General features: G+C 34.3%; 1 protein-coding gene across 1 annotated transcript in view; it reads left to right on the forward strand.

Moving 5' to 3' along the window:
• LOC136830233 (glutamate receptor 1-like) overlaps nucleotides 1-15,000 on the forward strand; it is a 252,374-nt gene that overhangs the window by 171,868 nt on the left and 65,506 nt on the right. The window contains exon 5 of the mRNA XM_067089536.1: nucleotides 2,134-2,266. Coding sequence (XP_066945637.1) covers nucleotides 2,134-2,266 — 133 coding nt within the window. The remainder of the gene's footprint in view (nucleotides 1-2,133; nucleotides 2,267-15,000) is intronic.

Raw genomic sequence — 15,000 nt, forward strand, 5'->3', positions numbered from 1 at the left:
GAGCGCTTTGTTTTAGGGGTTATGCGAGGACAGTTTGGAATAACAATTGCCGATTTGTTCAGGAAATCAACTCAGCCTTTCGTCTTGTTTATAAAACACGTCAATCATAATTAGCCAATTGCAGTATGTTTCGATCGTGTAGAGGTTTCTGTAAAAGACTTGTCCCGTATTGGAATAAGACGAGTGATTTTGCATTGTGCATTGTTCGAGTCACGTATGCCATTTTGAGAGAAAGAATACATGTCCTAATCAGTCACGTCATGTTTTGTAATATTGCATTCAAAATGTTTTGCTGGGAGTGAGGTCACCTTCCTTCTAGAAATTTCTCTTTTGGTATCTCATAACCAAAATGCCTTAATGATGTCATGTCATTGTTTCATGTGCCACTGGAATTCTGAAATCTGTTTCATTCTTATTCTTGAGACCGACCTGTCTGGTTCACTATCTCTTTCTCTTTCTCTCTCTTTCTTCAACAGAGAGAAGTTATTAACATAGAATATTGTGGTCACTGGTGTTAGTCTTAGCTTTTTTGAGATCTGAGGGTAGGAAAAGGGTATACGAACAGTAACGGTGCTTTATTAAAAGTGTGTTTTGTGGAAAAGCAGCTGCAACAAGTGATTTTACAAAAATTTTCACAAACTTCTGTAAGGTAATGTGAATTTTACTTATTAATACCATGGTATAATAAGTTAGGGAAATTTTGCCTCAGTGAAATTATTATTGATAAATATTTTGTGTATTTTTGTGTGATCTTGCATTTGCAATCTCTTCATATTTTCACATTTTTTTATGTTTGTGATGTAACATTTATTTATGCAGCATTTTAAATATTTCTAGGTAATTTAACATTGCATACTTGATTTAAATTTTCGTTTATTAAGATTTTCTTTTCAAATCTTGAGTAATTCTTGATAGTTTAAATTTTGCTTGATTAATTTAAATTCCTGATAAATTAAAGTGTTTGTGAATTAGTTTTGTTTCATAATTTAACTCAAGAATTAATTAAGTTTTGTGTTATTTTGAAGTGATAGTAAAGTTTTCAGATTGTGAATTTTAATGATAAATTTTGAATTTAAAAATACACTTTTTATTTAATATTTTTTAAAAAACAGTGTTTCATTTATTGACCACCAGTGAATAGGATTAACTGTGTGCATAAGGCAAAAGATAAACATGTTTTGTTCTTTTAGTTTTGCTAAAGTGAGTTAAGACCAGAGAAACAGTTAAAATTATTTGATGGAGTGATGCCTCTTTACTCTAGAATATTTCTTGTTTAATTGTTGATACCTCACACATATTCTGATAAACTGAGTTTGATTTTTCAAGTGATTAATAAGTTTTTTAAGGGACCACTGTTACCTTTAGAGTACGCAGTCGTAATTTCCTGTTGTTGTGAGATTTCAGGTATCTGGCTGAAGTGAGGTAAATTTTTGAATTTTGAGCTTAGTTGTGTAATAATCAGGTAGTTGGTACGCATCGTGACAATATATACATATATATATATATATATATATATATATATATATAAATATATATATATATATATATATATATATATATATATATATATATATATATATATATATATATATATATATATATATATATATATATATATATATAAATATATATATATATATATAAGATATATATATAGATGATATATAAACTTTATAGATTATATATATATATAATATATATAAGATGGATGAGATGATGTGTAAACTTTGCAGATTCAGATACTGTTATGCAGTACACTGTTACTCCACACAGTATAAGCTCATGAAAAGACATGAACTTCCCTTTATTTTGAATATCATACGGAAAAATGTTCGATGTTAATCAGATAAGAACTTTGAACACCTGGTATATTATCTTGAAATAAAACAAGAATAAACCTAAAGTGCTTTAATTATTTTGTTAGTATAAAGTTAAGCTGAACTTTTTATTTTCCTACTCATAATAAGACTATCCTCTGACGATCAAATCTTTACCTAATTATGCAGTGAATAAATCGTCTACTTCATTCGTAATACCCATGTCAAGATGTTCAAACAAGTCTCATGATCTGAATAGCAACGAACTACATACACTACGAGTCCTCACATGGCATCACTGGTCTCTTGCTTACAGGATTACTCCGGCTTCAAGAGATCTTCCAATCCATCAAGCCTTCCCGAGCCGACTTCAAGATCCAAGTCGTTCATCGCGTCGTCTCGACGCAGGATGCTTTGAGATTTCTCAGAACTTTGGAGACAACGAATAGGTAAGCCTTCGTCTGGGAAATTACTTTCGCGAGTCTTGATGAGAGAGCGGCTGAGTGTGCGGTCGGTGTTGAGACTGATCGGAGGAATTCGATTGTCGCGAAATCACAGGCGTTTGGTTACGAATGAAGAAGATACACAGAAATAAATTACGCAGGTATTTCTCGCTTATAATGAAGCAAGAGTGTAATTGCATCGACGAAACTAAGAACTTGGTTACTCTGGACAAGGAAGTCGAATTGAATTATACTGAGATTAGTGATTATAAAAAAAATAATTAATTCAGATAAATTTGTTGCGATAGAATAATGGGACTGTAGATAAAATGAATCAAGACCAGCTTACTTACAATGAAATGGTCTTCAATAGTATTATACTTTGAAGGAAATGTTAAAAAAAAGGACAACTTTGGTATTGTTTCCGAGCAATTTTGATACATTAAAGTTTAAATGTAAATTTGAACAGAGTTAATGCAAATTACCTATTCGGCACATTTTCGGCATGGTCGGTAGATAAATCAATAAATGAACATGAAAACAAATATACCGTGATAATGGCACGTGGGTACTGTAAATGAAGAGATTACAGTGCGCGGCACATCATTATACATGACAATAGACTCTATAGTGTGTGAACCACAATAATGCAAACAATGGATATCGCCCAGGTACCTGTTATTCTGGAATTTCTAAAGACGATTCATGGAATCATTACAGCACTCTTTTCTCTATCCCTGATTCTCTCTCTCTCTCTCTCTCTCTCTCTCTCTCTCTCTCTCTCTCTCCCTCTCTCTCTCTCTCTCTCTCTCTCTCTCTCTCTCTCTCTCTCTCTCTCTCTCTCTCTCTCTCTCTCTCTCTCTCACATGCCAAAGCATGAAAAATATTGTTATTTATGTGAGACATCAAAGTCGCGTTTTCCCCTCACCGCGTGTCTCATAATGATATGCAATTGTACTCTGGATGGAATAGCTGCTATCCAAAAAATGCCCCCTCGCATGGAATGGAAACAAAACAACTTCAAAAGGAGAGCATCAATTGTTGCCTTCCCATTCAATAAACACAGCCATTAATGTAGACTGTGCTACAAAAGACTGTCGATCAAATAACTTCAGAACTATGGTAGTTGACCCGGCTGTTGAGTTTATGCATTGGCCGTTGATTATAAAAAAAAAAAAACTTACCGATGCAAAAATTTGAGTTCAGTGATTAGTTTGGGATAAAATCAAGTAGCTTTGCATCAAAGCCATTGATTATTGCAAATACAACTTTTGTTTACATTTCACTCTAGTTTTTAATTTTCTTTCTGCTGAAATCGCACAATCAACTTTGGAGTAAAATTTTCAAATGATTCTGATTTGTCCCAGTGATCAGTCAGTCAGAGTAGCGTCATTTTGCCCTAAACTTTCTAGGAGGGTGGGTGGGGGTTAGGAGACAGAGGTGATGGCATTAGTTGTAACCAGTATATTCATGCAGTCATTAATCTGACGAAAATTATAACTTCCTCCTTCCTGTTGTACTTGTTTATTTATACAAATTCGTGGTTAACCGAACGTGCTTCGCCCATGAAGAAAAGATAAAGCCGAGAGGATCTTTTGCTGGGAATTTTTATCCAGAACACAGGGTTAGTCCCGTTCCTCTGTTTTGCGCATTGGGATAACCTTACTAACTTTAAGCTGCTGTAATTTGTCATAGTTTTCTTAGTATAAAAACCATAAAATCTGGAGGGAAAAGAATAAAGATATTCTGTCTCCCAGGTGGGATTCGAGCTCACGATGTAACTAAGCTTGACTCTTGGACCATTTGTGATTTATGTACTCTAAACACTAACCACAGTCTCCCAGCTCGCTTGGGTGCGAACACCACCAGAGAGGGGAGTTATTTCTTTCATTTTCCCCTGAAATTTTCGGGGGTAAGCATCCTTAAGTATTGGAGAATAATGAAAATGAAAGAGACCATTGCGGTTTTCGCGATGGATACGATAGCGTTAGCATGTGTGATCAGTATGTGTGTATTTGTCTTTCGTGTGTGGGTTTGTGCGTATGTGTGTGTGTGTATGTGTGTTGTAAAAGAGAGAGAGAGAGAGAGAGAGAGAGAGAGTATATGAAAAAAAAATCTGTGAATCTGAAATTTATTCAATAAACTTGACTTGCAATATCCGTGAATATATAACCTTGAGCATAAAGATAGACTCAAAAATAATTCATAGTACAAATTCTTATAAGAACTGGAATGACAAACCAAGGAAGCAAAGCTTGAGCTGAAAGGCATCGGCAAACACCTTTAAAATATCCATGTTCCTCAAATAACAACTGACAACTAGCATAAAAAAAAAAAAAAAAATAGAAAATATCACTTATAAGGGCATCTCACGTGCAGAAGAACCTAGGGAAATCAACCAAAACAACATGTAACCTGAAAACACCTAAGATACAAATGAAAAAAATATGATTATTGGGAAAACCATCTTCCTCTGAAAACAGGAAACCAAACATTCCAATAATAATAAAAAAAAAAGAGAATGCAATCCAGCCAGTGAGACGGAAAATAGCCCATTCTTGTACTAAAAATAAAAATAAAAAAACGGTAAAGAAAGTATCGAATTCAGAAAAAAATTCTGAACATCATGCTTAAACACAATGAATATCGAAAAAATGTATTTATAACTTGTTAAACCACCCAATTAGAAAAAAAATAGAAGAAATAAACTTTCTCTACAAGCTTTACAAAGTAACAGAAAATACACATTTTTTTCACATCAGCCAGTTCACGATAATGAATTATCTATGAAGATAAACAATATCCATTAATGAAATTGGAAATATCTTGATAAAAATTTCTAACAAACATCTAAGATACCGTTTGTACGAAAACTTATAAGTGATTACCATTCTGTTCGCCTTTTAGGGAACCACTGCGTGCGGGGTACTAAAATATACGATCATTAGATAAAAGAGAATGCCTAATTTGAGGGTATAAAGAAATAACTTCTTAAATAGAGGAAAACGCGCTATTTGCATATTACCCCATGAAATTCGAGGATACTAATCATAAGATGAATTAAATCCACTCGTCCTTTTACCCTTCCTATTATAAGACTGAATCAATAAAAAACTAAACGAAATCCCTTTTTTGTTATTTCCAAGAACGAAACGGTTGGCCAACTATCGTCTCTCCAATGGCCGCAGTGCAGCAAATTTCGAACGTAATTCTATATCGTGTGTGATATTGCTATGGCGGGAATCTGCATGCGTTAACAACCGCCATTTAGTGAGCCTGATAACCGCCAATCATAACGTTATTCACTTATTATCACTGATGAAGTCCCAGCGTGATTAATTATCTCTATTGGGCCCGAATTGTCAAGAATATGATGATGCAATGTCAAACATTGGTGGTAACATTACCGGTCATGTGACAGAATCAAGGGTGTTGGAAACGAAGTCTCTGGTAGTTCGCATTGTGGTTATTGAGGATTTTAGAATTATGATAATTTGTGGTATATATATATATATATATATATATATATATATATATATATATATATATATATATATATATATATATATATATATATATATATGGATGGACAAACACCCAGTCTTTCTTATATATTTTTTCAACATATACACACGAATAAATAAACATATATATATATATATATATATATATATATATATATATATATATATATATATATATATATATATATATATGTAGAATCTGCTGGTCACTTTTACCAGATACATATGTAATTGTGATAGCCACAATGCTCCTCTTAATTAACTTTCTCGAATTATAAGCGTATCCAAAAAGCGCGAAGAATTCAAGAAAGTTCGGAGGGCATTCTAGTTATTCCAGTCACACACACACACACACACACACACACACACATATATATATATATATATATATATATATATATATATATATATATATATATATATATTTGTATTTATTTATCTGCGTGTGTGTATGTTGAAAAAATACGTAGAGAGAGAGAGAGAGAGGCTGGGTGTTTGTCCATCCCTAAGGAAACCTGAACACTATCGGGCACGTTCCGACTAATCCATCGAACCTTTGTTGACCTACGCAGTAAATTACTTCCAGTAGCCCGTAGGCTAAGAGAACCCTCTTAGCAACACCCGAAACCCAACCTCCATTCTTCCACTTAATGACGAAAGAGTAAGTTTCTAATGTTTATGGATGCACATTTCAAGATTTTCCATGTCGGGTAACGAAGAGAAACCAGGTTTCCCAACGTATGTGGGAAGTGAAGAAAAAGTTAGGGATAAGCAGACACCTGAAAAAGGGTTCTGCAAATAACATGAAATAGCAAATGGACACTCAATATTGCGTCATCAAATAAGACTCAACTTTTGAACCTAAAGTCGTTAGAATTCCTTTTCTAATTCACAATAAAAATGCAGTTCAACAGCCTGTCACAAATTCAGTTTGGCGAAGGTACTCGCAACCACGGCTTGGTCCCTCAGAGCAGTCCGTTTGTATAATCTGTAGATGATTATTAACTAATAGCCAACTGTGGTGAGTTCCTTTGGCCCGCCTAATTTCAGTAATGAATCAAAACCATTGTGGGGTCGGTAGGATGCATCCTATTCCAAGTTTGGTGGATTTTCCCAGATTTGACAATGCATCCTGGCTACCTTCAATGACATTTCATCAACTTTACTTGTAAGACTTTCCGGCTCATGTAAAAAATTGGGAGACTACTACCACTCACCATTTTCAGCGAGCTTTCCCCCTTTTTTTTTTAGTTTTCTTTAAAAGAAAACTATTGTGCAGGCTCTGTCTGCCCGTCCGCACTTTTTTTCTGCCCGCACTTTTTCTGTCCGCCCTCAGATCTTATAAACTACAGAGGCTAGACGGCTGCAAATTGGTATGTTGATCATCCAACCTCCAATCATCAAACATACCAAATTGCAGCCCTCTAGCCCCAGTAGTTTTTAAAATTTTATTTAAGGTTAAAGTTAGCCATAATCGTGCCTTTGGCACCGCGACAACACAAGCCACCACGGCCGGCTGAGAGTTTCATGGACTGCGGCTCATACAGCATTATGCCGAAACCACCGAAAGATAGATCTATTTTCGGTGGCCTTGATACGCTGTACAGAAAATGCGATTGCGCTGAAGAAACTTAGACTCATTTTTTACTTGTTTTGTAACAATGCCAGAGCCTGTCAGTCAGTGCTATCGTCAGTAAATGATTGCTAATGGAATTCGTCATTATTCCATACGGAGTGTGAATGGAGCCAACGGCGGATTCCTTTTATCATCTTAAAATGAATGTCAACTCAGTAAATGCTGCTTCTTACATAGCAGGGGCAAGTGTTGTCTCCAGCTCTAATGAGAGAGAATAGCTCTTAGTATGGCTAAGTATATTGTTTAATGTACCTGGCTAGGCACGGGGGAACAGGTGTCGCAGATTCGCACTAATTAGGATTTGCTTTTGAGTCCTCCATTTCGCATTTAAGGGGAAAAGGCTTATTATTATATATATATATATATATATATATATATATATATATATATATATATATATATATATATATATATGTATGTATGTATCTCTCTCTCTATCTATCTATTTATTCAAATATATATATATATATATATATATATATATATATATATATATATATATATATATATATAATAATAATAATATATATAATAATAATAATAATAATAATAATAATAATAATAATAATAAATTTTATTTCAGCTCAAGGGCATATACATGGAATATACAAAGTAGAGACAATGCGCGTACCTAGATATTGAAATAACCTGATAAAAAATTATAATTGGCAAATAAATAAGTAGTAAAGACAGATACATAATCCAGTTTGAATAACAGTCATATTAAAAACGACAAAAAAGGTTATACAATTGATTTCCAACTAGGGACCTTAGGTGGTTACAGGAGTCAGGTCAGAGGGCTAATACGAAAACTGAATATTATATAGCTCTATAGTGATATGATCACAGTGATATTAAAAAGAAAATACTAATAATAACAATAAACGTAAAATAATAATAATAATAATAATAATAATAATAATAATAATAATAATAATAATAATAATAATAATAATAATAATAATAACAATAAGTTAATGAAACAATTTATTTCGAAACAAATAACCTGGCATATGCAGGGCAAGATATATAGAAAATGGGGAGACAAACACCAACAACAAACACCAAGATACCATGAAATAACAACAGAAACCAAATCAGCAACGGCCTTGAGCTGGTAAACTGAAAGAGATGACAGAAAAGAGGCTGAAAAGAAGCAAGAAAACAAGAGAGGAACTGAATGAAAAATACAAACTACAGGAGAAGGGACTAAACAACACAATAGAAGATACAAAGCAGAGGCTTAAAACCAAAGCAAATAAGATCCAACGGTACATGAGCAGGAATAAAGGATACCAACAGAACAAACTCTTCGGAACCAACCAGGATGACAATATAGCCAATTAAGATGGGAAGTTAACCACCAGGAAGTTCCTGAAGCCGAACTAGGTAAGAGACTATGGGAAAACATTTGGAGCAATCCGGTATCACACAACAAACATGCAACATGGCTCCAGGATATCGAGGCAGAAGAAATGGGGAGAATAAAACAAAGACACAGTCAGACACCAACTAAAAGAAAATGCCCAACAGCCCCAGTCGATGACAGTCCATAAAGAAAATGCTCAAAAAGCTTCAAGGTCCCTACAATGAAATCCATGAACAACCCCAGTGTTGTATCACAAAACCATGCACCCAAATGCATGACCCAGGAATACCTTAGAACAAAGACAAGTTGAATTACAGCAAATAACTACAAGCCTATCACCTGCCTACCAGTAATGTGGAAGTTACTAACAGGTATCGTCAGTGAAAGGCTATACAACTGCCTGGAGGATATAAACACCATCCCCCACCAACAGAAAGGCTGCAGAAGGAAGTGTAGGGACACAAAAGACCGGCTCCTGATAGACAAACTGGTAATGAAGAATAGTAAAAGAAGGAGAACCAACCTAAGCATGGCATGGATTGACCACAAGAAAGCCTTCAATTTGATACCGACACGTAGAATGTCTGGAAATATATGGGGCAGAAGAAAACACCATCAGCTTCCTAAAAAACACAGTGCGTAGCTGGAAAACAGTGCTCACAAGCTCTGGGATAAGACAAGCAGAGGTTAACATCGGGAGAGGGATCTTTCAAGGCGGCTCACTGTCCTCACTACTCTTCGTAGTAGTCATGATTCCCATGACAAAAGTACTACAGAGGATGGATGCTGGGTACCAGTTCAAGAAAGGAGGCAACATAATTAACCTTCTGATGTTCATGGACGACATCAATCTGTATGGTAATAGCATCAAGGAAATAGGTACCCCAATCCAGACTGTAAGGATTGTATGTGTGGATATCAGGATGGAGTCTGGAATAGAAAAATGTGACTTGGTCAACATACAAAAAGGCAAAGTAACAAGGACTGAAGGGATAAAGCTACCAGATGGGAATAGCATCAAACACATAGTTGAGACAGGATACAAATACTTGGATATAATAGGAGAGGATATAAAACACCAAGATGTGAAAGGACAATGATCAGGAAAGAATATATGCAGAGACTTAAGGTGATACTCAAGTCAAAACGCAACACCAGAAACATGACGAAAGCCATAAACACATGGGCAGTACCAATGATCAGATACAGCTCAGGAATAGTGTAGTGGACGAAGGCTGAACTCTGCAGCATAGACCAGAAAACTAAGAAACACATAACAACACACAAAGCACTACACCCAAGAGCAAATACAGACAGACAATACATAACATGAAAGGAAAGGGGTAGATGGCTACTAAGCATAGAGGACTGCATCAACATCGAGAGCAGAGCACTGGGGCAATATCTGAAAACCAGTGAAGACGAGCGGTTAAGGAGTGCATAGGAAGAAGGACTGATAAAAGTAGACGAAGACCCAGAAATATACAGAGACAGGAGAATGAAAATCAGAACAGAGGAATGGCACAACAAACCAATGCACAGAGTACCTGAGACAGACTAAAGAACTGGCCATGGCAATGGCTACAGAGGGGAGAACTCAAGAAGGAAACAGAAGGAGTGCTAACAGCGGCACAAGATCAGGCCCTAAGAACCAGATATGTTCAAAGAACAATAGATGAAAGTAACATCTCACCTATATGCAGGAAGTGGACTGAATGTCCTGCGCTTACAGATCCAGTACAAAAAGAGGCATGATTCAGTAGCAAAGCTCCACCAAGAAACACCAGCTAACTTACAGTACTGGTACGAACACCAACCTGAGGGAAAGATAGAAAACGATCAGGCAAAGATCCTCTGGGACTATGGCATCAGAACAGATAGGGTGACAAAACAGACCAGAGACGTTGATGGACAAAATCAAGAAGAAAGTATCACTCACTTATGTGCAATACCATGGGACACCAGAGTAGATGAGAAAGAAAGAGAAAAAACTGATAAGTATCAAGACCTGATAATCGAAATAAGAAGGATATGGGATATGCCAGTGGAAATTGTACCCATAATCATAGGAACACTAGGCACGATCCCAAGATCCCTGAAAAGGAATCTGTAAAAACTAGATGCCGAAGTAACTCCAGGACTCATGCAGAAGAGTGTGCTACTAGAAGCAGGGCACATAGTGAGAAAAGTGATGGATTCCTAAGGAGGCAGGATGCAACCTGGAACCGCCCACTATAAAAACCACCCATTCGAATTGGATGACTGTGATAAAAAAAAAATAATAATAATAAATTATATAGATGACACTTCAAAATTCCAAAAATAGAAATTAAGTCATTAATGGAACAGACTCCTCATTATCCCATCTTCCCCACAATTTAGATCATCTTGCCTCACTGCTTAGGATGCTTTATATGAGCGAATTGCTGCTGTTTTTCAGTCGGTTGATCAGACTGGACATTATTCGTTTCACGATGATTTTTTAGTTATCCAGGCGGTTTTCTATGCACATTTGCGTGGCGGAGTGACAGCGAAGTGTGTTTGTTGGGCGTCTCAGAATGTCAGAATGAAGAACGGTGATACGTTGTGTTATAGTTTTTCCAAAGGGAGCACCTATATCTCTAGCAGTACGAGCGGAAGAGCAGCATTTTCGTGTCTATATATATATATATATATATATATATATATATATATATATATATATATATATATATATATATATATATATATATATATATATATATATATATATATATATATATATATATATATATATATATATATATATATATATATATATATATATATATATATATATATATATATAATGTAATGTAATGTAATATTACAATGTTCTTCTTAACTTTCGAATTCTTCGCGCTTTTTTGGATGCGCTTGTCGCTACAGAGACTTAAGATCCAAGTGCAAGAAATATGAAGAAATTATGATGTCTGGTAGCTGGAAACGAACCCGGGTTCCATAATCACAACTAGGTCACGCAGGTCGTCAACGTGACCAGTTGTGATTATGGAACCTGGGTTCGTTTCCCGTTACTGGACATCATGATTTCTTCATATTTCTTTGGATGCGCTTTGTAGTGACAAGCGCATCCAAAAAAGCGCGAAGAATTCGAGAAGTTAAGATGGACATTGTGGCTATTACAGTTACATATGTATCTGGTAATAAGTGACCAGTAGATTCTACACACACACACACACACACACACACACACACACACACACACACACACATACATATATATATATATATATATATATATATATATATATATATATATATATATATATATATATATATATATATATGGATAAGCCCCAGAAACATTGTTTGCAACCTGAGCTTGTATAGAGAAAGCTCATTATCAGCACGCCAAACCGCCATACTTGGACACTTCGATATTTACCGCTTTCTTGCACACAGCCTCCGGTTCCCAGTGCATTAATATTCTTCCATTCAAATGAGTGAGTATCTGGATAAACAGATACTCTTTCTACAGCTTATTCTTAATCATTTTTATTTTGATATATGAGTGTATTAAGTAGGCTACTTTTAGTTTGTAGCAATCAAACATACAATCATTTTCTTTCATAGACGGCATACGTTGCCGCTGTCAGGCTGTTGCAACATCCCTTGCACTTAATTTTTACGAATAATCAATGTTTTAGGTTTCTATTGAATCAGAAAAATATAACTCATAACGGCATTTTTGCCCCCATCGAAAAATTACATAAGCTTGGTAGACAAACGGTATAGTAAAAAAATTTATTTCATTTTCATTCCGCTAAGTCCATTTTATTTTCTTTCTATCATTTTGCCTTTCCACAAAAAGCTTAGTGATATGCCGGATATGAATTGCGCTGTGGAATCCGTGTTCATCTCCCTTTCGAATTTTATTGCCTCAAAGCACATCATGAACTGACGAGAATTCCCCCAAAATTTTCACATCGCTGAAGGCACTCTCTTGTTTCATACGCGTTCACCAAACGAAGCATTTCTCTCGTCTATAGCGAGCTACGCTATTCTGCATTACGAAAATTTTAGTTTATCATTACTGTCATTATTAGTTGCTATAGCTGATATTAAAGTACAAGACTTATCTATTTTAATAAGACTGTATATCCGCTTTTAGAGGAACGATTATTCTTTATTATTTTATTAAATTCAGTATTTATAATTCAACCAAGTATTTTCTTATGTTGAAAAGTTTGATAATCATACCTGGTTGAGCGTCAGCGAATGATCATTCATTCCACTAATGTTATTATCAACTTAATTACAAAAACACCATATCGTTGCATCCCTCCCTAGTGAAGAACCAGGATTTGTATCCTAAGAGCCTTCTCTTCCTATCGTAAAACATATAAATTTGAATCCAGGAGAAGCCGTGAAGATATGAACATGTTATTCTAAATCTCATTTTGCTACCGCTGACTTATTCAGAGAATTAGGTACCTGGTAATTAGTTAAAACTATTATTATGTTATGAAACAAACGCATAAAAGTTAAGCGGCCTTTATCTTGTTTTTAGCCAGTTTTTGTACGAGGAAATAGTGAATGAATACACACATAAACACGTATATATATATATATATATATATATATATATATATATATATATATATATATATATATATATATATATATATATATATATATATATATATAAAGTGTGGATTAGTATGCTGACACCCTCTTAGGTGAGAGGTAGAACTACCAGTGACAACTGTGGTTTTGTTCGGGATGTGCACTAGGTATTAATGGCAGCAGGATGCTTATCAACTGGAACTGTGAGCTACGAGAAATTGGCTCTCATTTAGTGTACCGGGCTGATGAATCTTCCATTGATTCTGCCACATGAAACCTTTGGTTCGCTTACGATGAACTGACGCGTCATCAAAATACATGACATGTTGATGCATCATTTTTTGTGATTTTCAACTCACGATTTTATTAGGATTTTGACCAAACCTATAGTTTTCTTTTTTCTGAATATAACATAATAAGGAGTATAATATTTTGAAAGAATACCAAAAATTGTACAACGGCAGGAAACGGAATTTCAAAGACCGTACAGAAAGTAGAAATATTGCTTATCAAACCTGTGGCTCTTGTTCAGACAGGACTTGGAAAGGCCTATCAACTAAAAGGGTTACACTGAAAATAGAAAATTGGAATGTAAGACTGGCTCTCTCAGCTGTTTGTGAAACACAGTGAAAAGGAATGGGAATGGGGAGACTGGAAGAGAGGATATGATTGTGACGGAATAGGCATGACCTTAACGCCAAATGCACAATAGGAATAAATGACTGAGGACTGGAATGGGGTGCAGTTTATTAGTTTACGTGCACTAAATCATCTTGTTACTGCAAGGCCTCTGTTCATATTACAATGTATTATTGAACAGAATAATTTAAACTTACTCCTAATTTTGAAACACCAATGAGAATATTTATAAGCAAATTTTCAATATTATTTAAAAATATAGTGAACCTACCATGCTATTTGGCATGTTCCCTTTTCAATGATGTGCATATATTATGCAGCAATGTAATAATCAAGGACAGTTTTTCTAATATATATATATATATATATATATATATATATATATATTATACACACACATATATATATATATATATATGAGTATATATATATATATATATATATATATATATATATATATATATATATATATATATATGTATATATATATACTGTATATATATATATATATATATATATATGTATATATATATATATATATATATATATATATATATATATATATATATATATATATATATATGTGTGTGTGTGTGTGTGTACTATATATATATATATATATATATATATATATATATATATATATATATATATATATATATATATATATATGTTTGTGTGTATGTTAATGAAAAGACAAAGGGTAGAAGCAGTTAACCTTTATCCTTTCTGCTTTATTTTATTTATTTTTACCTATTATTTACCGATAATGATAAATCACTGAAAATTGAAAAAAGGACACCTGTTCCATTATATACAAACTGGTATAGGTATACGTACATCCATCCGGTAGCCGGTAATTTGGCTCCTGGTAATTTCACTCCCGGTATTTTTACTCCGGTAATTTGACACCGGTTAATCTGACTCCCAGTAAATTTCACTCTGGGTAATTTCACTCCCAGTATTG

Source organism: Macrobrachium rosenbergii, chromosome 4 (assembly GCF_040412425.1).
Source record: "Macrobrachium rosenbergii isolate ZJJX-2024 chromosome 4, ASM4041242v1, whole genome shotgun sequence".
Classification (NCBI taxonomy): domain Eukaryota; kingdom Metazoa; phylum Arthropoda; class Malacostraca; order Decapoda; family Palaemonidae; genus Macrobrachium; species Macrobrachium rosenbergii.